The sequence below is a fragment of the Rhinoraja longicauda genome, chromosome 5 (genome assembly GCF_053455715.1).
Source record: "Rhinoraja longicauda isolate Sanriku21f chromosome 5, sRhiLon1.1, whole genome shotgun sequence".
NCBI classification, from domain to species: domain Eukaryota; kingdom Metazoa; phylum Chordata; class Chondrichthyes; order Rajiformes; family Arhynchobatidae; genus Rhinoraja; species Rhinoraja longicauda.
The window spans coordinates 70,920,219-70,947,351 of NC_135957.1; the positions used below are offsets into that span (position 1 = coordinate 70,920,219).

At 38.7% G+C, this 27,133-nt stretch overlaps 1 protein-coding gene across 6 annotated transcripts in view; it reads left to right on the forward strand.

Moving 5' to 3' along the window:
- hbs1l (HBS1-like translational GTPase) overlaps positions 1-27,133 on the forward strand; it is a 124,529-nt gene that overhangs the window by 18,352 nt on the left and 79,044 nt on the right. For 2 of the 6 annotated variants that reach the window (XM_078399746.1, XM_078399747.1), the window contains exons 4-5: positions 115-309; positions 4,143-4,526. In XM_078399746.1, coding sequence (XP_078255872.1) covers positions 115-309; positions 4,143-4,526 — 579 coding nt within the window. The other 4 variants (XM_078399749.1, XM_078399748.1, XM_078399751.1 and 1 more) reach the window with 4 other exon arrangements.

Sequence of the window (27,133 nt, forward strand, 5' to 3'; positions counted from 1 at the left end):
AATGGTCAATGTCCACCACCAATACATTTTCCTCACCTTTGTACTATGTTCACTCTGCATTATTCTTAAGAAATCCGAACCTGAATCTTTTCTGAACACTCTTCTATATTCCAGTTCGTTTGTATGCCTGCCTGGATAAAATGCGAGAAGTCTTGGGAGAACCTGTATCGGAGCAAATAATGATGGATGCTGTGCTGAAATGTCAGTATGATGCGTGTAAAGCCCTTGACCTTGTACTTTCTGAGGAATGCAAGCCAACCCCAGAAATAAAGAACCAAGTTGCAGCCGGATCACGGAAATCCGCAGTAGGTATGTGAAATATTGGGTTATGTTAGTTCGTGATTTTTTTAATGAAATGCCTTACTGACTTACTGACTAAGTACTGAATCGTATCATTAAGTTGTATACTGTGTGATAAAGAATGAAACTGAACTTATTTCAAAATGAAAATTGTTATCACAGTTAGCAATGTAAGATTCAATGTAAGATTGTGCCAATGCATGTTAAATGCAAGTGCATAAAATAGGGAATTAATCATTCCAATCATTTTTGCTCAATTTTCAATTGATTAGATGATTATTATAATGAGTTGAAGTTAGTTTTTATTACCCAAATCCATACTTTAGCTAACTTTTGAATTTTGTTTTGTGGTTCCTTAATGGCAAAGGAGTGTGTTTATACTCTTGAGACTGAAGTGCCATGAATTGGGATCAATTGATGAGAAGGGATGTGTAAACAAATGCTTTTGTAATAATGGCAACATTTAAATTAGAGTCAGTTAGACAGCATGGAAACAGGCCCTTTGACCCAACTCGTCTGTGGCGACCAAGATGCCCCATCTAAGCAAGTCCCGTTTGCCCATATCCCTCTAAACCTTTCCTACCATGATAATCAAAATGTATTTTTAATGCCGTTATAGTACCTGCCTCAACTACCTCCTCTGGCAGCTTGTTCCATATACCCATCACCCTCTGAAAGAAAAAGTTGTCCCTCGGGATTTTATTAAATATTTCCCCTCTCGCCTTAAACTTGGGACTTTGGACTTTATTTTGTTTTGTACCATATTGGGTGTTTTATTTATTGAACGTTAATTTGTTTGTTTATTATCCATTGAGTACTGTGTTTAGAAACCTGTTGTGCTGTTGCAAGTTAGAATTTCATTGTTCCATTTTGGTACATATGACAATGAAACACTCTTGACTTGAACTCTTTCTCACTTAATGACATCCTTCCTACAGCAGGCTAACCAAAATTGAACACCTGCTCCAAATGCGACCTCACAAACGTCTTGTACCACTGTAACATAACGTCCCAACTTCTTTGCTCAATACCATGACTGATGAAGGCCAATATACCAAAAGCCGCCTTTACCACCCTATCTACCTATGACACCCCCTTTGGGGAACTATGTAACTGTACTCTTTGCACTGCTCTACAACACTCCCCAAGACCCTACTGTTCAGCATGAAGGTCCTGCCCGGTTTTGACTTCCTAAAATGCAACACTTCGCACTCATCTGCAATAAATCCATTAGCCATTCTTCAGCCCACTTGCCCAGCTGATCAAGACCCTGCTGTCATTTTTGATAAACCATCTGCTATGATATCACGTAATTGCTTTGAACTCTCACCATCACACTTTTATAAGCATCCCATTTCCCCCCTAAACTTATCCATAAATATTTTAAAGCTAATAGAACTGTAGACTTTCACCAACTGCTTTGATATCTTTTAATTTATGCCATTCGTTTTCTTTTAAGGAATTTCTTTAGGATCAGTACAACTGCCAGTGAATTAACCTTTTTTGCTTTGGCATACTCATGATTTAAAAACCACATTAACCATAATTAATCAATTTCCAAGATGTTTGCAGATTTATTGAATAAAAACTTGACAGTAATTATTTGTAACTATATTTGCAATCAAGCATATCTATTCAGCTATTGTTTGTAGTGCAACAATATTATTCATTTCTCAGTATGAGCCATCAGTTTCTGAGATATTCCAGGTGTTTCATTAATTATGTCAATTTTGCCATTGGGCATCAATTAGCTTTTAGAGTGAAAGGTTTGCAGGTTAATATGCAAAACTTTGTGTTAGAGCACAAGTGTGTTGTCAAATAATCAATGTTAACACTACACTTCAAAACCCTCACAGATACTTTAAAGATGCCACCACCATCATGACATCAAACAATTTTCTTAGTTCGACCTTGTTTTGGAAATATTTGTTCTATTTGAAAACTCTGGCACTTACACCATTAGTGATTTTCCAAAAGTTCCCAGTTTCTAGAGATCTCGAAGAAGTCTTGACAAGCCTGCAAGCTGCAATCTTGAAATGTAATGACAAAAGTGAAATACATATTTCCAGCTTTTATTGAATGGTAGTAGGAGCGAAGGTGACGACTTGTCAAAGCTTAAGTTTAATCTAAATAAATGGGTGGACAAAGAAACAGTTAACTTTTCAGATTGATGAAAGATCATTGACTTAACTTTTCAATTTTGACGGGTGTTGTCTGACATGAGTTTACAGCATTTTAAATTTTACATTGGGCACAAGAACTTGGATTCCGAGTAGCAAATTGTCAGCTTTGCAATGAGCGGAAATTCATTGAAACTCTGTCGTGCAAAATTTAATTTTCTGTACCATTCTTCAAATTTTTACTACATTTAAGAGACCAGGGCCTCAAGTTGCACTTTTTAATTAATTCCGAATACAGATTCGTATAAAAATGAAGCCGTGGATTTTTGCTTTACAGTTGAATCATTTAATTGTATCATGTATGTCATGAAGATGTCATGAAGTTTTATGTATTAGATGGTTGTTCATGATTTTCGTGTGTAAAATAATTACAAGGTCTTTATATTTGGGCAATTACTGTTGATTAAGCCCGCATGTGTTTTCTGCTGTCGGCATCCAAACCATCAAAATGGTTGTCTCGGGTTTTTGCTTTTTCTTTGTTGAAGGCAGCTGCCTGCTCTGGGAACTTTGGTTGTTCTGCATTTGGTAGATATTATTAACTGGGGACTAGGTAGTTAAAATTATTAAGTATTCATTGCTTATATTGATAGGTTGCAGATAATGTTTACACTCTGCTCATCCACATTGTGGATGGCTCCAGTCATTGAGGCATTGGTCCATAGAATAAGAAATAAGATGCCACTGTACATTCACCTGCTTTACTTCAGCACTTTGTGTTTTCTTTCTGGGTAGTTCTGCCTTAGTAATCAGGTTCTATTCCTTATTTTTTATAATTGCCTGGAGGGTGGGATGAAGAGAGGATATTAGCTTCATATTGGAGCATGAGATAATACAAATATTACCAGTGACCAAGAAGCGTAAGGTGACATGCCTCAATGACTACTGACGGGTGGCACTAACATCTGTGGTAATTAAATGCTATGAGAGGTTGGTTATGGTGCATATCAACTCCTACCTTAGCAAGAACCTGGACCCACTACAATTTACGTATTGCCACAATAGATCAACAGGTGATGTGATCTCGTTGGCTCTTCATTCTGCACTGGACCTCATGGATAATATAAACACATACGTGAGGCTGTTGTTCATTCACTACAGCTTGGCTTTCAATGTTATCATTCCCTCCAAACTTGTTACCAAGATCAGGGAACTGGGTCTCTGCACACCCCTTTGTAACTGGATCATTGATTTCCTCATCAACAGAACATAATCGATATGAATTGGCACCAACACTTCCTCCACGATAGCAACTCAAGGCTGTGTGCTCAGTCGCCTGCTGTACTCCCTCTAGCCTACTGCGGTAGGTTCTCAGCTCATTTGAGAGAGCAATTGTTTGGAGATTAAAAGATCAGGCAACTGTTAACAAAAACATAATCTAGTGATTAAATGATTTTAAATTGGGGTGAAGTTGGTATTTCCATTTAAAATGTTGATAAATATTCCATAATATTTAACTAAGTTATATGTGCTAACAGAATGTTTTATATTTAATTGGATTTTAGACTTTTTAAAATACTTGATTAATAACAAATGCCTTTTCCTTTTGCTTCCCTTGTGGCTCCATCTTCTTCCAATCTGATGAAATTGGGAATTGCCATTGGGCTTCTGAATTCCTATTGGGTTTCTTGTCCATCTGACCATTTCTGGCTATCGTAAGGTAAGGAGACCTATTTCATTCATCAAAATTAGTAGCTCAGAAACATTCAGATTCATGTTTACCAGTGACATTATTAGATGATACTGATAATTCTTCAACATTTATTACTGATAATTCTGCAACTTTTGACTTGAGTATTCTATTATCGACTCAGTCTGAGCCAAGTTATACGTCTGCTCCCATGATAGCTTGCGAATCTATTAATAATGAAAGTGCAAATGAGGGTGAGGAAACCCGAACACAGAACATTTCATTATTGGAAATGATCAAAGAGTCCCCAAATGTGCTGCAGACACATACAAGGGCAAGAAATGGCCCATTTGCTGACCAGACTACAATAAATACACAAAGGGGTATTAATCTTGCAGACCTGATTAAAGATTGTGAAGGTAATAAACAATATTTGAGTCCAACTATTTTACCTGTGATGCCTAATGTGATGAACTCTGTTAAACCTGTCACAGACATTGCACAGTTGCCTTTTTTGGCACAAAGTAAGACTGAAGGAATCTTGCAACCTTCCCTCACAGAATTGCCTTTTAAAATAGTAGATCCAAATGATAGCCAATCTAGTTATTTAACTTCGTATTTAACTTCGTCATCAGAAAACCTTGACCATCTAGCATCATCACTTGAGTGTTTTACTCTAGCTGAGCAGCTGAAGCAGAAGAAAAGTAATGAACATGATACAATAGATCAAAGCAGTCTGAAAGATGTAGTAGAAGAGCAGAAAAGCTTGTCCTGTCATCCATTTGGAAGTCCTTCATTAGCGGATCTCATCGAAGAACATAAAAAAAGTAGTTCAAGCATTTCTGATTCTCCTTCAGTTCCTCATTGTAGCTCAACGGCCAGTGCAATATTACCATTAGGGTCTTTGTCATTAGCACAGTTAGTTGGTGAAAGTCAAAATAAAACTGCTGGGCCTTTGTCAGTTTTAATAAAATCGAAACCATTGAATACTTCTGAATTGGGAAATATGTCACTCTTTGATTTAATAACAGAAAATATTCAACAGGTATCTGAAAATTCAAAAGTACAATGTGTTCATTTTAGCACATGTAAAAGTCAGCAATCTAAAGGAAAAACTATTGGGCAGAAATCTACTGATTCAAAAGGGATCGTCAAAAAGAAATCCTTGAAAACTACACTTATTGAAAACTCTACACTCCAAAGTAAAAAAACAGCAAATTTATATAAAGCATTCAATGGGAATATGAGCATTCGTAATCGTAAACCTTCAAAGAGAACAAGGACCACTTCATGGACAAAACGTTGTTGTGCTGAGCCATCTTGGTTTGCTCTTGCTATGTGTTTTCAGAATCCTATTAGGAAAAATAAAAATTCATTGCTTATTCATAAATCATTTTTATATAGCAGACAAGTTCCAGAAAGAATTGGGAAAGATCAGGATACTTTATTAGAAATACAACCATTTGACTTCAGTACACCTTCTCCAGATGATATTATAAAGGCCAGGCAGAAAACATCTTTCATTAGAGAATAGGATCAGCATAATGCTGCCTCACTTTGTATTGATATTGAATTGTGAACTGTCATTAGAAGAAAAGATTTGACCATCAAATGATTACTTTTGATTCACAAATATTAGCCTTATTTCAGGCTGTTAATGTAGATTGAATAAATTTTCCACTGTAGAACATTGAATGTTATTGGAAAATCTTCCAAATAATTCATTCAACCAGTGGTCATTGCCTGTATACAAGTGTTGAACTTTACCTCAAATGTAAACAAAGTTTTAAAGTAAAGCTTTGTTCTTCGGAAAATATGTTTACATTTCTCGAGACCAATCTTTATGAAGCTTAAAAAGTTTGTTTTTATTTTTCTAACATTCTTGGGCAAATATTAGAGAAGTGCAGTTTCTATGTATTTTTAATCTTTGTATATGTTCAGTTTTTTATTGTAATAGCAAAAAAGTTTCCCAATTCTCAATAATTTCTTTGGTTTAAACTGGCAATAATAAGAAAAGATAGACTATTATTGCAGAAAGTTATTTGTAGTTGCTTTTTGTATCAAGAACACTGCATCAGACTTTAATTGAGCTTTTTATTTATTTAATAATTTTTAACTAAGTAAATTAAACCAGCCAGAATAGTGCAGCTTATGGCATTTTTGGTGATGATATTGAAGGGATGAACTGGTTGTGTTTTTTGGTACTTTTCCTATTTAAATAGGATTTTTCCTATTTATATTACAGCTGATGACCACGCAAACTTATTTTCACTGACAGTATTTTCTTGCAAGTCTAGAGTGGTTATTTTTAAGATCATCACTTAAATTTGTGGCAATTGCTGTCAGACATTCAATTCTAAGATGACTGTCACATTGTCACACATTTTGTGCTCAGTTTGAGATCATATTAAATATTTCGTTTTATTTTGGTGCAGTTTGAGCATGTAAAGAAAATGCTGGTATATGTACTATGATGCATGTCCTAGCTTATACTATTAAAGAGAGATGAATCTATTTATTAGTTACAGTGATCTAGTCTTCTCCTGTTTCTCTCCAGTCAATTCTTAAGATGTAATTATGGATGAAGTAGATTGAGCTCTTAAATGCACGATTTCCTCCTGTGATGCTGTGTTTACTGCTGCTTTTCGTATGCCGTGAATGGCTTCATTCCATTGCTTAAAATTCTCATTGGACCTAATGTATTTGAACCTGAAAGTTATTCCAAACCTGAGATTTTAAGCTTCAACTGATGTCTTTTTCCTGCTGTTGATCTGAGCATGTTTTATGCTTCAGTCTTAATGTATTGACAAAAAGGAATGACTTTTGATGAAAATTGGAAAACTAAGACATAAATATTCATAGAACAAGATTTTTAAATACATGCACATTTGAAAAGATTTATTTCACTTGCAAGTATGTGTATATGTATATATTGTGCATATATAAATGTTAAATGAGTAAATTCAGATTGTGATTTTTTCCTTCTTTGCATATTGAAATTTTTCAATTCTAGTGCAATTGCAATCAGTCTTTTTCATTCTGGACTGAATGAATAAATTCAATTTTAAAATGACCCACCGTTTGTGTGGGAATAACGATGAGGCTAACAGTAGTTATTGTATAATCTGGTGTGTGGGAGAGAGGGGGGGGGTGCGGTTGGGACTCAAGATTCAAACCATATTCGTACAAATAAAGCACTGCTGAGTTGCCAACAGGTACCGAGCTGACACCTCATCAATTGGATGTAGACGAAATCTGTATAAATCCGTGGTACATAGCAAAAGTAGAATGAATGCATCCGATGTAAATGATTTTTAAATTGTAAACAATTATAACTGTGAACAACTTTCTGGCCCTGAAACTTTAACCGTGCAAGTAGAAAGCCTTGTTTCTTGAGAACATAGTACTGAAGATTTAACAAACCTTTCTGTCAATTTGTTTCACTTTTCTTTTTGACTTCTTGCTTTACTGATCTTTATTTCTCTTTTATTATATGATTTATGTCTGGTTTATAGTTTATGTCTGATTTATAATTAGTTTGGAGTGTCAGTGTTTATAATTAGTTTGGACAGTCAATTTCCTGCTAAATGCACATGCCACTGGCCCCCAGTAGATGGTTGCACTGGACTAGTGAATCAGTGTTACAAGAATGAGAAAATACTTTAAATAACTGTCAGCGTGATTTATTTTGCACCTACTCTTCTAATACCAAGCTATTGTTGTTTGGGGATTTTGGGGATGAAATTCCTCCTTTGTTGTATGAGCTATACGTCGATGCCATAACGAGATGTGCCTTGTGCTCCGCTTCTCAAATTCACTTCCTTTGGCTTCGGTGGAACTGAAATTTGTTGGCTGAATTCAATGCACAGCTGTTATTATATTTCACATTTACCACAAATTTCTATATTTTTTAGTTTCAAGGATTTATTAACTAGGATTTTATTTTTATTTTTTAAAAGCGATGTTGGATGAGATCAAGGACTTGCGTGTATGTAATACTCTACCAGGTACAATTAATCATTTCAGGAAGGCAACCACCACCTCCACCTCAATGAGAATAATTGCCAGCCCTCAGTTACCCACATGTCAGAGAAATAAATCTCAAAATGCATACCTAACAGTATCCGTGTAGATTATGTGTATCTCAACATTAGCCTGTATTAAGATTTTGTAGATTTGTTTATTTCCAAGGTGTTTCTAAAATTAAGAAATACAAATGCCCTATATTTCACTATATTTCACTAGCATTGCATTAATCAATGTTGCTAAACTTCTGATGGAACAAGAGCATCATATATAATTGCATGGCATTATTTGTTTGTGTGCAAATCTTTGGTTTCACCAAATATTTACTTTCAAATTGAGAATATTGCTTCTACCATAACACTAATAGAATTTCTAACCAAAGAAAAATAATTCTAACACAAAATAGGTGTTTAAAACAACTGTTCAAATATAAATATGAATAAGACAGTTCCTTGAGGAAATTGGAGACCAATGGGTAAGTATGGAGGTGGGGAAATTAAAACAAAAATTATTAGGCTTGTATGATAGTGTACAAAATTTTTCGTAAAAGCTGATACTTATCATGAAAAGAGATGCCCAAAGGTTTAGCATGGACAAAATGAAAGTAAACCCCAGAAATGTTGAGATCTTGTGTTTTAATTGCTATACTAATTATATTTAAAAATACCAATGTAATATTTGGATTTCTTTTTATGTGATAAGAAATCACATAAGTTAAAAATCACTGTGTTGAGCAAACACTCCTAGATTTTCCTGAATAATCATGTTCATTTGCTGTCGGTTTACAAATCTATGTAATTTAAGTGTATTTCCGAGAAGGAAAAAGCTGCTGCAGCTTGCATTTGATTACATCAGTATCAGGTTAAAGCTCTGAGCTTAGTTTATGGATCCACCCAATAATTTAAAGTAAGACCTACATTCATTATTGGTGTCAAGGATATTTAATTGTCCTTCGTACCGAAAACAGAACATTTAAATTCTCACTTGCAGCAGCATAACAAGCCATGGTCTACTTGGTGTGGCTGCCACTGTACTGAAGCTTTTTCTTACGATCCACGTGTTGCAAAATGACCCATTTTAAAATGTTCCTATGAAGAAGGTTAATATCCAGAATTTTCATTAGGTTTGTGATGTTAACAGTTAACAAAGTGGCTGCCAGTGTTTGAACAAGACGGTCTCTAGATTTGACCTTTGTTCTAGTATTACCAATAAGTCAATAGTCATATTTTTTGGTTTCTGAACATGAGAGGGGGGTTGTCTACAGAAAAGATTAGAAGGCTAGTATGTAACCTATTCCATTGCCATGGATATGTCATGATTTCTGGTTTACAGCTCAATTTGCAATGTTGTTTGGCAGAATATAAACATCATACATGGAATTAAGTCATTTGTGAAATACTTAAGTATTACTCCATATCTCTTGACTTGAGGAATTCTGCAAAATGCAACCCTACCCAGAAGTCGGAATTGGGCTATTCCATTTTGGTCATTGTCAGTGATTTATGATTAAGTCTTAAGACTGAAAAGGGGTTTGTAAATTGCAAATTTTAGTCAATTGTAATTGATCCATGTACAAGTATCATTAATTTCAGTGTATATGTGTGTAAATTGCGAGTCAAGTGTAGAAAGTGACTCAACCAATCACTAAATTAAAACTTGGTGACCAATCATAAATCTCTTTTATGTTGGTTCTGTAGTTGCCCATGTTATGCCCACAACATTTCTGCATTTTAAAATTTTTTGCATTGAGATTAGAGAGATGTTTTGTACACAAAATTGAGAATTTATCTTTTATTTAAACAAAACATTTGGGTTCATGGTTTCAAAAGATTGTATTTAATATTAAAAGTTTCCTCCACAGTGTCCAAAAATATTTCTAGTATATTGTTGATCCATGCTATCAGTATGTGAATGGCATCCATGGAGAACATAATTTTTTTTAATATAAATTCAAAATCTTGAAATAGATCTTTTTCATCTTTTTTGCCAGTATATTTCAGTATATATGTTTCATTCGTATGATGCTCTTACAATGCTTTCTCTTGACTTTTTTGTACTCCCAATCCTTGTCATTACCTACCTTCACCCAATTGTGGCAGCTCTGGCTCCCTGCCCATTCCTTTTATTTTCCATGTCATTGGAGCAGAATTAGGCCATTCGGTCCATTGAGTTTACTTCACCATTTGATCACGGCTCATCTATTTCTCCTCCTCAGCCCCATTCTCCATACCTTCTCCTGTAACCTTTAATGCCCTTACTAATCAAGAACCTATCAATCTCCGGTTTAAAAAATACCCAATGACTTAACCTCCACTGCCATCTGTGGCAATGAATTCCACAGATTTACCACAATCTGGCTAAAGAAATTCCTCCTCATCTACATTCTAAAGGTGCATCCTTTTATTCTGAAGCTGTGCCCTCTCGTCCTAGACTCCCCCCCCCCCCCCCCCATGGGAAACATCCTCTCCATATCCACTCTTATCTAGGCCCTTCATTATTCGGTAGGCTTTAATGTGACTCCCTCATTTTATTTAATCTTCCCCTCAATACCTTTATTCTCTTCCGCTTGCTCTTTTTATTGGACTTGTTTTAAACTTGTTTGGCACGCAGATGAAAGCCTCAAAGGGAATTCGGGAAGGAGAAATGCAAAACTGGAAGGGGAAATTACAAAAACAGTAACTGAAAGAAACAAATGGTAAAAACAAAGGGGGGGAAGGTGCAATAAAATATTGAGATAGTTAGCATTTAAAGAAATAATGCACGAGTTGCAAACAAAATGTATTTAAGGCACAAGAACTGAAATTATTTATTCACAAAATGCTGGAGTAACTCAGCAGGTCAGGCAGCATCTCGGGAGAGAAGGAATGGGTGACGTTTCGGGTTGAGACCCTTCTTCTAGTGATTCATCTGACAAACCAATAAATTAAATATAGTATTAAATCAACAGAAGAGGCTTATAAAGTTATAAAAATAGTGGTCGTTAGAGTTGATGGCATTTAGTGCTCAGCAGAGGAGGATCAGAAAATTGATAAAATGCACAATGGATTACGTATACACAGGCTAGAAGATAGAAAAGTATAGCATTGGAATAGGTCCTTTTGTCCACAATGTTCGCGCTGACTGTGATCCATATCCTTCCATTCCCTGTAAATCCATGTGCCTATCTAAAAGCCTTTTAATTGCCACATAAACACAGACCGTAAGAGCTATTCAGAGGTCTTTTTAGGCCCCCTCGGTCATGGCTGACCATGGGTGATGCATCCTAGCTGGCTGCTTGCTCCACACCTCGGCTAGAGCAGTGTCGCTTGTGGCTGAAGAGACCAATGCGGGAGTGACAGTCTCTGTCACAAAGGTCAGAGGTATGTAGAAAGACTAACGAGGTCAAATGTGGACCCCTTACGGAGAGACAGAATTTATAATGGGAAATAAGGAAATGGCAGAAGAATAATTCCTTTGTGTCTAACTTCACATTAGATGCACAAAAAATGGGTTTATTGGAGAATTTGGGGTCCAGTGAGAATGAGAAGTATCTATGTAGTCAAAAAAGTAGAAATGTTGTATGATGTTATAATAGACTATTTTTTGTTAACTTAATCTGTAATTTGATGACCAGATTATATTTATAATATTCTACCCATGGCATAAATTCGGATTTGTGCTTTTTTTCCATTTGATTAAATTCACAACTTATGCTCTTGACCTACAACATTTTCTAACTACTCTGTTCTTCATTGTGACTGCCTCTGCTTGAGTATTCAGTTTTTCCTGGCTTTTCTACTGCAGGCTTGACATCGAAATTTCAGCATAATATAGTCTTCCTATTAGAAATCAGGATTAAGCATTGTGATGATATAGAGTGAAAATTAAAATGCTCTAGAAAGACTAATACTTTACCCTGAATAAGTTGATCTCAAATGAAAAAAGCTTTAGGTTCCAACTCAGAAATGAAAACTCGAGATAAATGTTTATGCAGTTGTGTAATTCTGCATAATGTAAGACGGTCCAATTTAATTTGAAGTACTGCAGGTTAATGAATAACTGTCAATATTCAGGTTCATGCACATAGTATTCCTTTAATTTTTTTTTAATTACCTGAAAGGTGCTTTTAGATTTCTGAAAAATTACCACTTCAGAAAATGGTTTTAAGGGCTAGAAGTGTGAGAGATTTTGTTTTAATGTCATGAGAGGTGGGTATATGGAGCAAGCTGCTAGAGGAGGTAGTTGAGGAGGTACTATTATAACATTTAAAAGACATTTGGACGGGGTACATGGATAGGAAAGGTTTAGAGAGATATAGGCCAAACATGTGCAAGTGGGACTAGTGTAGATGGGGCTTGTCCGCATAGGGAAATTGATCCAAAAGACCTGTTTCCATGCTATATGATTCTAACTACCTGGAGATGGGGCGGTTTGGATGGAAAAGAATGTACTGCGGAGGGAGTGTTTTCTGTGGAAAGCAGAGAGACATCTGGGTAGGAAGATGTGACTGGTGGTGGAATGACGTTGAAGATGAAGTATCGGAAAATGATTTGTTGGGTGTAGAGGTTGGTAGGGTGAAAAGTGAGGACGGGGAACTCTATCCTTGTTCCATCAGGGGGGATGGTACAAGATCAGAACGGAATTTCACAATGTTGCGAGATACATCCACAATCGCAGGGGTGAAGCCATGCTTACTGAGAAAGAGGACATTTTGGCTGTCCTGGAGTGGAAAGCCTCATCTTGTGAATAGATGTGGTGGAGACAGAGAAATTTAGGTAAAGGATGACATCCTTGCAAGAGGCAGGGTCAGAATGGGTGTAGTCAATGTAACTGTGAGTCAGTGGGTTTGTGGTAGTCGATAGTCTGTCCCCTGTGATGGAGACTGTTCAAGAAAGGGCAGAGAGGTTATAAATGATAGGAGCGGAATTAGGCTATTCAGCCCATCAAGTCTTCTCCGCCATTCAATCATGGCTGATCTATCTCTCCCTCCTAACCCCATTCTCCTGCCTTCTCCCCACAACCCCTGACACCCATACTAATCAAAAATCTATTTATCTCTGATGTAAAAAATATCCGTTTACTTGTCTCCACAGCCTTTGTGGCATAGAATTCCACAGATTCACCACCTTCTGACTAAAGAAATTCCTCTTCATCTCCTTCCTAAAAGAACGTTCTTTAATTCTGAGGCTTTGACTTTGTCCGAGACTCTCCCGATAGTGGAAACATCCTCTCCACATCCACTATCCAAGCCTTTCACTATTCGGTAAGTTTCAATGAGGTGTCCCCCCCCCCCCCCCCCCCCCCCTTCTAAACTCCAGCGAGTACAGGACCAGTACTGTTAAACGTTCATCATATGTTAACCCACTCATTCCTGGGACCATTCTGAGAGGTGATAGAATCTCAGTAGAGACCTGCATTTGTCAACTTAGCATAGAAAGTGTTAGCATGGTGAATGGTGGTAGGGTATGTTTGGTATAAGCGCAGTTCAATGTGACCAATAAAAACATAGCTGGGCCCCATGCGAGTGCTCATGACTACACTTTGGACTTGAAGGAACAGAGAGGAGTCAAAAGAGAAGTTATTAAGGGTGAGGACAAGTTCTGACAGGTGGAGGAGAGTGTTAGTTCAAGGGAACTGAATGGGTCTCTTCAAGGAAGAACCGGAGGGCCTTTAAGGCCTATCAGATGGAGAATGGAGGTGCAAAGAGACTGGTTGTTCATGGTAAAGATGAGACAATGGGGGAGCCTAGGAATTGAAAGTTATTGAAATACCGAGGAGCATGTGAGGTATCTCGAATGTAGGCCAGAATGGACAAGGCTAGGGCAGACGAGATAGAATTGAGATATTTGGATATCGCTGAAAACTGCATTACTGGAAACAAATCTACCTTTGTTGAAGTCAATGTATTTGGATGAATATGAATTGGAAATGAAGGACTGGTTTTGCACTAATTGAAGATTTTTTTAAAATGTACAAATAAAGCAGTATGTTATACATAAAATTAGCAATTTCTGATGCGAGTGCTTTGCTTGGCAGTTATTTTTAAGTGACAATAAGGTAGTTGCACAGCTGAATCTTCCATTCAAAACTAAACAATCTTTGCCACCACCCTCTTTAAAATATGAACTTGTTGGGCGCCTTTATAAGGGTTTCCTGCTTAAGTCAGAGGGTGGTGAATCTGTGGTCTTTAGTCAGTGGTGAATCTGTGGAATTTGCCACAGAAGGCTGTGGCGGCCAAGTCAGTGAATATTTTTAAGGCAGAGATGGTTAGATTCCTGATTAGTACAGGTGTCAGAGGTATGGGGAGAAGGCAGGAGAATGAGGTTAGGAGGGAGAGATAGATCAGCCATGATTGAATGGCGGAGTAGGCTTGATGGGCCAAATGGCCTAATTCTACTATTCCTTATGACATAAGGATTTATTTTATTTCCAAGAGAATAATAGAGTGTACAGAAGGATGGCCAGTGTTCCCATGGAGACTGAGTTGCTACAAAGGAACACGTTTTGAGGCTCTATTTATATTCATACCTCTGATACAGGTTGACGGATTTGTCAATTGAGGAGCAATTCACAATCTGAACCTATACTCTAGAGTTTAGAAGATTCAGAATGGTCTGAATTATCTTTTACAGGATAGATGCAAAGTTGTTTATTTCCACAGCTGGGGCATTCAGAATCAGGGATCATATTCTCAAAATAAGGAATTGGTCATTAGGAACAGCAATGAGAAGAGGGGACCGACCTTTGGGATTCATCACCCAGAAGGGCTATGGAGGCTTATGTATTGAGGATACTCAAGGCAGAGATTGATAGATTTCTTGATATTAAGGAAAACTGTTTTTGTGGGTTAATGCAGAAAAATGACACTGACTTAAGAGATAATGTGATCTTTTTAAATGGTAGATCGCTTTGCTCTTACCATTGCTTATTTTCTTTGCCATTAATACGGGTATTTTTACCCACTGTTAATGATGAATGTCAGGTAGATGACTAAATCAAGCTCTCTAATTTAATTGAGTATTTTGTAGTCGACATTAAAGTAGCCAAATTAAATCAGTGCTTGAGAAAATTAAATCTATTATGGAATTGAGGTATATGAATCATGTGCAGGAAGAGGAGATGAGTTTATCTTGGTATCATGTTCGGCATAGATATTGTGGGCCAAAAGGCCTGTACCCATGTGTACCTTTCTATGTTTTATATTCTGTACACATTCATTCACTGCAGACATTATCTTGGAATCTGATTTGCTACGTGCACATTTCGTACAATGGAGAGCCTAAATGATTTACTGCATGGAACCAGATTTGAATGGTCTTTAAAATGTTATGCATTGTTAAAATGCATTTGATCGAAATATTAATATCAATTTTTAATCTCTTAACGATTGAGTAATTTATGCTACTCATTGAGTACCAACATTTCTAAGTAATTTCAGTCTTTGAGTCCAATCTATCGTGTCATAATGTCAAAAATAGGGTAGAGCTAAGCATATAACTATTTTTCCACAGTCAGTCACACTTAGGGCGACACGGTAGCGCAGCGGTAGAGTTGCTGCTTTATAGCGAATGCAGCGCCGGAGACTCAGGTTCGATCCTGACTACGGGTGCTGCACTGTAAGGAGTTTGTACGTTCTCCCCGTGACCTGCGTGGGTTTTCTCCGAGATCTTCGGTTTCCTCCCACACTCCAAAGACGTACAGGTATGTAGGTTAATTGGCTGGGTAAATGTAAAAATTGTCCCTAGTGGGTGTAGGATAGTGTTAATGTACGGGGATCGCTGGGTGGCACGGACTTGGTGGGCCGAAAAAGGCCTGTTTCCGGCTGTATATATATGATATGATGATATGATTGTTATGCACAATTTTGCAAGATAATTGTTCAGTTGGTGATTAAAACCTTTCAATTCATATTTCAACTTACACATAGTTTCTCTTTCAGCATACTTGAATTAGTGTTTCATTCGTATTATTTTCAGCTATGTAGTGTTGTAACACATGCTACCTTATTGTTAAGTGACAGTGGTCAGCCCTCAACCCTCATCTCTGAACCAGATTGACAGTATATTGTTCCTGTCCAGAAATTTGGCCACAAAAACATTCCATTCCAAGACTGAAGGAGTACTGCACTGTACGTGGATCTTATGGGGAAACATAGCAATGGTTATTAATTTATATGCTGTGCCTAAGAATAAAAGGGCCATTTAAAACTGAGATGAGAAAAACCTTTTTCACCCAGAGAGTTGTGAATTTGTGGAATTTTCTGCCACAGAAGGCAGTGGAGGCCAATTCACTGGATGAATTTAAAAGAGAGTTAGATGGAGCTCTAGGGGCTAGTGGAATCAAGTGATATGGGGAGAAGGCAGGCACAGGTTACTGATTGTGGATGATCACAATGAATGGCAGTGCTGGCTCGAAGGGCCAAATCGCCTCCTCCTACACCTATTTTCTATGTTTCTATGACTTCCATTTGCTATATATAACAAACACCATTCTGGTTGTGCACACATTGCACCGTTCCCATGATGAATTGCCATTCCTTCCTTTCTGTTCTCCAATTTGTAGATCTTTTGCTGATGCTCTCACGTTGGCCAGCTGCAAGTATTCTGCAGGTGTTTGGAGTCAAAGTCTTTTTAGGTTATTAAAAACATGTCCAAAAATATGCTTTCGTGTAGTTGCTGGGACTATAACAATTGGATCATAGTGATAGGGCTCAGTAGAACTGTTCCTCTTAATGTCATCCAAAATATTGCACACTTCTGTTTATTTTGCTTGAAGGTGACATCTCTGTTCTTCATTAGCTTACTCTGCTGTGCAATGGATCCATCTTTAGCGGACCACTGATGTTTACCCTTGTCTGAGGGGTTATTACAATTTGGGCCCTTCAGATTGTTAGGTAATAAAATGCTTATTTAATAAAACACAAAACGTTTTGTTCTGGGAATGTTCCCAGCTGGTCCGGCTGCAACTCTGGAGAATATGGATCGACGGCGTTCCGGTCTAGATCCTTCTTCACACTGCAGTTCCTGTGTCTTCAGAATATTTATGTACTTGATCTGACTGACATGTTCTTTGTTGAGCAATACACCCTGGTGTGAACAATTTCTTCATTATAAAATTGACCAAACTATGTTACTGTAGATAATGTTTTTCTCACCAGCATCTAATAGTGAATTCTCAGTTGCTCTGTGTGTAATTTTTTAAGGCTTTATGTCTTAAGTTCCTGGGTAATTGATTTAGCACAGCAAGGCTGGAGAAGGCAATGGAATTAATTGAGTCTTGGTGTTCAGCCTATCTGGGTTTTTGTTCAGGAAGTGGTTCTTCGGATTCAAAGAAAAAAAGTATGCCATTGACACATTGTCACTTTACTTTTTTTACACCTACATAGGAAAAAATGTAACACTAATTTTGGCTATTTTTGGAAAGAAGAAACAACTGACACTTTTTTGAATCCTTGTACAAGGTTTGTTTTATTGTACTGGAACTGCACCACTGAATTCATTAGAACTGAATTGATCTTAATCTGCTCAGGAACTGTGTTGTGGACAACTTAGTTTTCACTTATAAGTCACGGACACAGAATAATTCCCCTGTAAGATAGGTTCTGTTAAAAGTTGAACATAAAACCTCAGTGTGTTCAATTTAAAAACAAAGCATGCAATCTTTGTATGATTTAGAATGCACTGTGCAAAGAAAGATGAGGCAAAGTGTGAAGGAGAAGAGAAAGAAAGTCGATTTTTTGTCTGAAATCTGAAAGTCTGAAGAAGGATCTCGACCCGACATGTCACCCGTTCCTTCTCTCCAGGGATGCTGCCTGTCCCGCTGAGTTACTCCAGCATTTTGTGTCTACCTTCGATTTGACCCAGCATCTGCAGTTCTTTCCTACACAAGTAGATTTTTAAGTTCTTAGAAATGGCACTGCACGGGGAGATTTTGATGCCACTAAATACAGAAAGTGTGTATGCAAATATGCCAGCTAGGAAGGTAGATAATATGTTGGCATTTAGTGCAAAAAGGTTTGGAGCAACATCAATTGTGAAGCTAGATCGATTTTGAAATGGACAAAAGTGCTTGAAATCTGAAATAAAAATATAAAATTCTGGAAATGGGGCAGGCAGCATTTGTGAGATCGCATTTGGAGTTGCATTTGGTTAAATCTCTACCTAAGAAAGAACAAAGTTGCCTATGATTCTGTGCGTAGGGGTTTCACTAGATTAATTCCTCCATTGAGGAAGTTCACATATGAAGTGTGCTCAAAGAATGTTGGAAAACACGTTGGAATATTGGAGGAAGAATGGTACTCGTAACAGCACTCAGTTTCCAAACCGCTAACTAAATCAACTGTTGAGGAATTCTGTGCAAACATATACTGTGTCCCATTGTCTTCTGGTCATTTCAAGTCGACTCATCCATATTTCAAAATTCCTTTTATCTTAATTACTCAATATATTTTCTTCCTTTCTGCAGCTTTGGTGCAAATGAATCTGCAGCCTTACCCAAGGACATAAATTTGTACAGATGCCAAACTTTTTATTTTGCAATGCCCCACTGAAATACTTGAGATGTTTTACCATGTTTAAAACACACTTAGTACACATTTTTATTGCTGTAGATATTACACTTATGTTCCTGATCACACTGATTTAATGAATAATTGTTGTTTCAAACCCAGTACGGCTACAAATTGAACACTAACTGTATCTTTAAAAATATGGAAATGGATCCCAACGTGTTTTCAGCCTTATTGCAACAAATTAACCACTGAATTTCATTGACATGGGAGAATGTACAAAACAATGAAATGGATGGCAATGAGATGCATGGCAGGTCATAAAACTAAAATATCTCTTTGAATATCACTGAACCAGAAAAGATGATTATGATCCATTTACAAGGCTGAAGTGAAAAATGATCCATTTGAACAGGCTAAGTTGAAAAATCGTATTGGTATTGCTTTATTATTGTCACGTGTACTGAGATACAGTGAAAACTTTGTTTTGCATGTTATGCAGATCATACCATACATAGAGTAGCGGAAGAGAAAACAAACAGTAAAGAATATAGGTGCAGACAAAAAAAAGTATGCCACTGTGAGCTAGATTGGAAGATCAGGAAAAGATACTTTCCAATGAGAGTTCTGATCAAGAGTCTTTAACAACAGTGAAGAAGCTATTTTTTAATCTGATGGTATATGCTTTCAAGATTTTATATCTTCTGCCTGGCAGAAAAGAATAGAAGAGAGAATAACTAGTGTGAGTGGTCCGACATTCTGGCAGGCAGGTTTGCTCGTGCTACACGGGTGGGTTTAAACGAAAAACTTGGGGGGTGGTGTCAACAACGTGGACACGTATCTGTGCAGTTAGCGGGAGAGTGTAGGAAAGGTCACGTTTAAACTAACAGGTCAGGGGGATGGGACCCAATTCAAGGAGACAGAGGGCCATAAAAGGAGGACAGGAACAAAAGGTAGAAGGGAGCTAAGAAAAACGAATCTGAAAGCTTTGTGCCTTAATGCGAGGAGCATTCGAAATAAGGTGGATGAATTGAATGCACAGTTAGTAGATAAGGGACATGATATAGTTGGAATTACGGAGACATGGTTCCAGGGTGACCAAGTCTGGGAGCTAAACATGCAGGGGTATTCGATTTTCAGGAAGGATAGACAGAAAGGAAGAGGAGGTGGGATGGCATTATCATATATATACAGCCGGAAACGCCTTTTCGGCCCTCCAAGTCCGTGCCGCCCAGCGATCCCCGTACATTAACACTATCTTATACCCACTAGGGACAATTTTTACATTTACCCAGCCAATTAACCTACATACCTGTACGTCTTTGGAGTGTGGGAGGAAACCGAAGATCTCGGAGAAAACCCACGCAGGTCACGGGGAGAACGTACAAACTCCTTACAGTGCAGCAACCGTAGTCAGGATCGAACCTGAGTCTCCGGCGCTGCATTCGCTGTAAAGCAGCAACTCTACCGCTGCGCTACCGTGCCGCATTGCTGGTTAAAGAGGAGATTAATGCAATAGCAAGGAGAGACATTAGCTTGGATGCTGTAGAATCGGTATGGGTAGAACTGTGAAATAACCAAGGGCAGAAAACGTTTGTTGGAGTTGTATACTGACCACCAAGCAGCAGTAGGGAGGTTGGGAAAGTATCAAGCAGAAAATTAGGGATGCGGGTAGCAAAGGTACAGCGGTTATCATGAGGACTTTAATCTACATATAGATTGGGCCAACCAAATTGGTAACAGTGAGGAGGAGGATTTCCTGGAATGCATATGGGATGGGTTTTTAAACAACTAGACTAGAGGGCAGGCCATCCGAGACTAATGAGGAAGGATTAGTAAGCGATCTTGTTGTGCAAGGCCTCTTGGGCAACCGTGACCATAATATGGTGGAATCCTGCATTAGGATGGAGAGTGACACGGTTAATTCAGAGACGAGGGTCCTGAACTTGAATAAAGACTTTGAAGGTATGAGACGAGAATTGGCTAGGATAGACTGGCAAATTATACTTGAAGGATTGACAGTGGAGATGCATTGGGGAAGATTTAAAGACCGCATGTATGAACTCCAGAAATTGTTCATCCCTGTCTGGCGAAAAAATAAAACGGAAGGCGGCTCAACCGTGGCTGACGAGTGAAGTCAAGGATAGTGTTAAAGCCAAGGAAGAGGCATATAAATTGGCCAGAAGAAGCGGCAAACCAGAGGATTTGGAGAAATTTAGAACTCGACAGAGAAGGACAAAGGGGGGGGGGGAAAGAGTATGAAAGAATGCTTGTGGGAAATATAAAAACTAAAAGTTTCTTTAGGTATGTAAAAAGGTAAAGATTAGTGTAGACGAATGTAGGTCCCTTACAGTCAGACAGATGAATTTATATTGGGAAACAAGGAAATGGCAGAACAGTTAAATTAGTACTTTGGTTCTATCTTCACTAAGGAAGACACAAACAATCTCCCGGAAATACTAGGGGACCGAGGATCTAGTGGAAGGGAGGAACTGAAGGGAATCCACATTAGTCAAAAAACGGTGTTAAATAAACTGGTGGGACTGAAGGCAGATAAATCCCCAGGGCCTGATGGTCTGCACCCCAGAGTACTCAAGGAGGTGGCCCTAGAAATTGTGAATGTATTGGTGATCATTTTTCAATTATCGCTTGACTCTGGATCAGTTCCTGTGGACTGGAGGGTGGCCAATGTAACTCCACTTTTTAAGAAAGGAGGGAGAGAGAAAAAGGGGAATTATAGATCAGTTAACCTTACATCGGTGGTGGGGAAGATGCTGTAGTCGATTATTAAAGATGTTATAGCAACGCAATTGGAAAGCATCGACAGGATCGGTTAAAGTCAGCATGGATTTATGAAGGGGAAATCATGCTTGACTAATCTTATGGAATTTTTTGAGGATGTAACAAGTAGAATGGATAAGGGAGAGCCAGTGGATGTGGTGTATCTGGACTTTCAAAAAGCCTTTGACAAGGTCCCACACAAGAGATTATTGTGCAAAATTAGAGCACATGGTATTGGGGGATTGGGTATTGACATGATTAGAGAACTGGTTGGCAGACAGGAAGCAAAGAGTTGGAATTAACGGGTCCTTTTCAGAATGGCAGGCAGTGACAAGTGGGATGCCGAAGGCTCGGTGCTGGGACCCCAGTTGTTACAATATATATTAACGATTTAGACAAGGGAATTCTGAAGAAGGGTCTCGACCCCTAACGTCACCCATTCCTTCTCTCCAAGATGCTGCCTGACCTGCTGAGTTACTCCACCATTTTGTGATACCTTCGATTTGTACCAGCATCTGCAGTTATTTTCCTACACATCTCTAAGTTTGCGGATGACATAAAGCTGAGTGGCAGTGTGAGTTGCGAGGAGGATGCTATGAGGCTGCAGGGTGACTTGGATAGGTTGGGTGAGTGGGCAGAAGCATGGCAGATGCAGTACAATGTGGATAAATGTGAGGTTATTCACTTTGGTGGCAATAACAGGAAGGCAGATTATTATCTGAATGGTGTCAGATTAGGAGAAGGGGAGGTGCAACGAAACCTGGATGTGCTTGTACATCAGCCACTGAAAGTAAGCATGTGAGTACAACAGGCTGTGAAGAAAGCCAATGGCATGTTGGCCTTCTGTGCGAGATGATTTGAGTTTAGGAGCAAGGAGGTCCAACTGCAGTTGTACAGGGCCCTGGTGAGACTGCACCTGAAGTATTGTGTGCAATTTTGGTCTCCGAATTTGAGGAAGGACATTCTTGCTATTGAGGGAGTGCAGCGTAGGTTCACCAGATTAATTCCCAGGATGGCGGAACTGACGTATGATGAAAGAATGGGTCGACTGGGCTTGTATTCACTGGAATTTAGAAGGATGAGAGGGGATCTTTTAGAAACATAAAATTCTTAGAGGATTGGACAGGGTAGATGCAGGAAAAATGTTCCCGATGTTGGAGTCCAGAACCAGGGGTCATTGTTTAAGAATAAGAGGTAGGCTAATTAGGACTGAGATGATGAAAAACCTTTTCACCCAGTGAGTTGTGAATCTGTGGAATTCTCTGCCACAGAAGGCAGTGGAGGTTAATTCACTGGATGTTTTGAAGAGAGAGTTAGATTTGGCTCTTAGGGCTAAGGGAATCAAGGGATATGGGGAAAAAGACGGAACGGGGTACTGATTTTGGTAATTCAGCTATGATCATATTGAATGGCGGTGCTGGATCGAGGGGGCGATTGACCTACTCCTGCACCGATTTTTGTATGGTTCTATGTCTTTGATAGTTTAGACTACATTTCCCAGGCAGCGGAGTGCAGCTAAAGGCATAATTGCACGACGAACTGAGCTGTGTTCTCAAGTCTAGATAGGGTAAACTGCAGGAAACGTTCCCTCTTATCAGAGGTGAATAAAACTGGGGGACTTTTTCTGCTAGAGTGCTGAGTACTTGGAATGCACATCCAGAGAGAGTAATGGAAGCTGAGTTGTTGACAGCATTAAATAATTTGGACAAGCACTTAAACCATCTCGGCATGGAAGACTACAAGCCAAGTGCCTGATGATGGGATTAGTACAGATAAGTGCCCACTGGTCTTTATGGATGTCGTGGATTGAATGGGTTGCTTCCATGACTACAATATTGTTTTGTCATTGTAAACAATATACTTTTTTCCCCTTCTTGATCGTTGTCAACTAATTAGGAATAAAGAAAGGACAGAACATCTAAACATATATTTTTGTTCTGTCTTCATGGAAGTAGTTGCATATAACTTCCTAGAAATGATAGGCTACCAAGAGTCCCAACAAAATGCAGTGATTAAAGTAAATTAGTTTTAGGAAATTAAGTAGTGTTGGAAAAATAATGTTTCTGAAAGTCGATAAATTCCCACTGCTTGATAATCAGTATCCCAGAACACAAACAAAAAATATATATTGGAAGAAAGGACTTGTTTAAAAGACACTTGGACAAGTACATGGGTAGGAAGGATTTAGAGGGATATGGGCAGGTGGGACCACGTAGATGGGGCATCTTGGTCAGCATGGGCAAATTGGACCGCAGGGCCTGTTTCTGTGCTCTTGGACTAATTACGAACAGTCAACATTTTGAGGTGACAAAATGATTGACGAGGGTAGGACAGTGGATGTTGTCCACATGGATTTTAGTGAGGCATTTGATAAAGTCCCCCATGGTAGGCTGATCCAGAAGACTCAGAAGATGCATGGGATTTGCAGTGACTTGATTGTATGGTTTCAGAATTGGCTTAAGAAAACAGTTGTGGTGGAAGGGCATTGTTCAGTTTAAATGTTTGTGACTAGTGGAGTTCTGCAGGGTTCTGTGCTAGGACCTCTGTTATCTGTGATATACATATAAATGATTTGGACATTGATGTACATAATATAAATGTGGGTTGGTTAGTAAGTTTGCAGATGACACCAAGATTGCTGGACTTTCAAACAGCGAGTAAGGCTATCACGGAATGCATCAACTTGAGAAATGGGCGGCGATATGCCAGATGGCTTTTAATCCGAACAAGTGTGTGAGGTGAGAATTTTAGGAGGTCAAATGTAAGGGGAAAATATACAGTTAATAGCAAAACTCTTAACAGCTTAACAAACCATAACATTAGGGCAGAGAAATCTTGGGTCCAACTCAAGATGGAATTTCTTTCGTCAGAGGAATTCAGTCAGAAGGTTGTGGAGGCCATGAATGGATATTTTTAAGGCAGAGATAGATAGATTCTTGATTGGTACTGGTGTCGGGGGTTATGGGGAGAAGGCAGGAGAATGGGGTTGAGAGGGAGAGATAGATCCGCTATGATTGAATGGCGTAGACTTGATGGGCCGAATGGCCTAATTCTGCTCCTATCTCTTATGAACATTGCTCCCTGAAAGTGGTAATACAAGCAAATCTTGTGGTAAAGAAGATGTATGATATGTTTTTCTTCATTGATTGCGGCATTTGGTATAAGGGTCAGGAAGTTATGATGCAGTTTTATGGAGCTTTGGTTGGGGTATTTGGAGTATTGCGAATACTTTTGATCATCCCATTACAGTCTGTGGAGGTTTTGGAGCGAGTGCAGGAGATTTACCAGAATTCTGTCTGGATCAGAGGGTATTAGCTATAAGAAGAGGTTGGACAGACTTAGCATCCCAGTTTTATTTCTCATTCTAAAACTGACCTCAGGTTCTTGTCTCATTAGTCAGCGCAAACATCCTTTTCGCAACCAGCTTTGTAATAAAGGCCATCACACATTTGTCTTCCTGACCACTTGCTGAATTTGGACGTTAGCTCTCAGTAGTTTACATACATCAACGCTTGGTCCCTTTGCATTCTCCAATCTCTCACCATTGAAAGGAAAATCTGTTCTGTTATTGTCCTTGGCCTACCACTCAGTATATTTGTATCCTCTTGAAACTACTTCACATTGTTCCCTTTCTTATAGAGTCATACAGTGTGGAACCCGGTCCAACTTGCCCATACTGATCAGCCATGATCACATTGAATGGCGGTGCTGGCTCGAAGGGCCGAATGGCCTACTCCTGCACCTATTGTCTATTGGCTACAGTAGTCCCACCTGCCTGCATTTGGCCCATATCCCTCCAAACCTGTCTCATCCATGTACCTGTTAAGCTGTCTCTTAAACATTGTGATAGTCCCTGCTTCAACTACCTCCTCTGACAGCTCGTTCCATACACCCATCACCCTCTCGCCTAATTTTGTTATTGCGTTACATATAACGAATACATAATACAATATACAGAACAAGATGGTCTTCAGCCAATGGATTGAATCGAAGCTCTTCAATCCTTCAACATTTTGTCATCAGTGATGGTGGACAGCCAAAGAGCTAGTGGAAAAAGGTGATTCCAAGAACATTCCCAGAGCTCATAGTAGATCATAGTTGCAGAGGTAAGCTTATGGTTAGTTCCTGAGTGTTAAGAGCCTGATTATCAACAAGAAGTTTTTCTTGAATCTGGGGGCCACAGTTCTCTGGCTCCTTTTCTTTCTTCTTGATGGTAGCAGCAAAATGATTTGGGTGATGTGGAACTTTGTTGATATTAACTGCCTTTTTGATAAACCTCCTGTCTATCTCCATTGTTGGGGAGGTCAATAAGTATGCTGGACCGGATAATGTTTTCCACTTTTTGCAGTCTCTTTCATTTTTGCATTTGATGAATATGGTCACAAGGAGCCCTAGTAGAGCAAAAGGTCAGTAGGCCTCAATGGTTGAGGTCATAACTCAAAAAGGAAGGTATTTGTGGTTGCTTATCAGTTATTCCTGCCCCAGAATTTCCTAATTTACTCATGATATTGTTATTCACCTGCTTCATCAAGAACCTTACCATCATCATGTCATAAAGTAGGAGTGTTTGCTCGTGATTACAATGGTGCAGGAGTAGGCCATTCTGCCCTTTGAGCCAGCACCGCCAAATTGCACCTCTTAATTAAATGAGGCAGACCATACTTACATTACTAAGGGCCAGACTACTTCAGGTATAGGCTAATTTCCCTTGTGCCATTTCAGCCAGGTCATTACCATGTCCAACAATACACAATCTAACCACCTACAAATCAATCAATAGCATTACCATTGCTGTGACCCCCTCTTAATCATCATCATCGTCTGTGATGTATATACTACAGCTGCATTAGCAGGTCAGCTGCCAAGAAACATTCAGTGAGTGCTTCACCTCCAGACATTTTAAAGTTTATCTGTAAGGCACAAGGATGATCTCTTCTTACCTGGATGAGGTGTTGGAATGGCTTAACCAGGTGTTAAGCTTTTCTCTGACAGTCTTTTTGGATGTGGCTTATTAAATCCCCATCTCCTAAACCTGGATAATGCATCATATCACTTATATTGCAAAAAGCATCCTGCTGTGCAAGGCCGCATTGTAGTACGTTTGAGTCGGAGAAGGTGGTCAAAGTCAGAAGTCTCTTGAAGTCAGAAGCATGCAATTCTGAAACATCATTCCATTTATCGTTTATTTTTGCACTTCAGTCCGTTGATATATTCCACAGCTTGTAACTTCCACAACTTAATCATACTGGCAATTCTCCTAAGTATTATACAAATAGATGATTTATACAACATTGATAACTGTTGTGTAGCAGCTAAGTTATTGTATTATAATTTAGAAGTCTGGCCTTAAAATAGGAGGCATGTTTAAATTAATTTGCATAATTAAAATTGGGTCCAGTAATCTTGAAGATGCCAACACCACTCAGGACAAGACTGGAGTCAGAAGAAGAGTCTCGACCCGAAACATCGCCCATTCCCTCTCTCCAGAGATGCTGCCTGTCCCGCTGAGTTACTCCAGCATTTTGTGTCTACCACCCAGGACAATGCAGATTACTGGATTGGTACCTCAACTATTAATCTAAATATTCACTCTCACCTTGACTCTAGTTTCTCTGCAGCAGTGCTGCCACCCAAAAGATGTATGGTAATGAATCACCAAGGCTGTTTTGATAACGTCCTAAACTTGTTCTACATAGGATAGCAATAACAGACACAAATGACTTCTGCTACCTG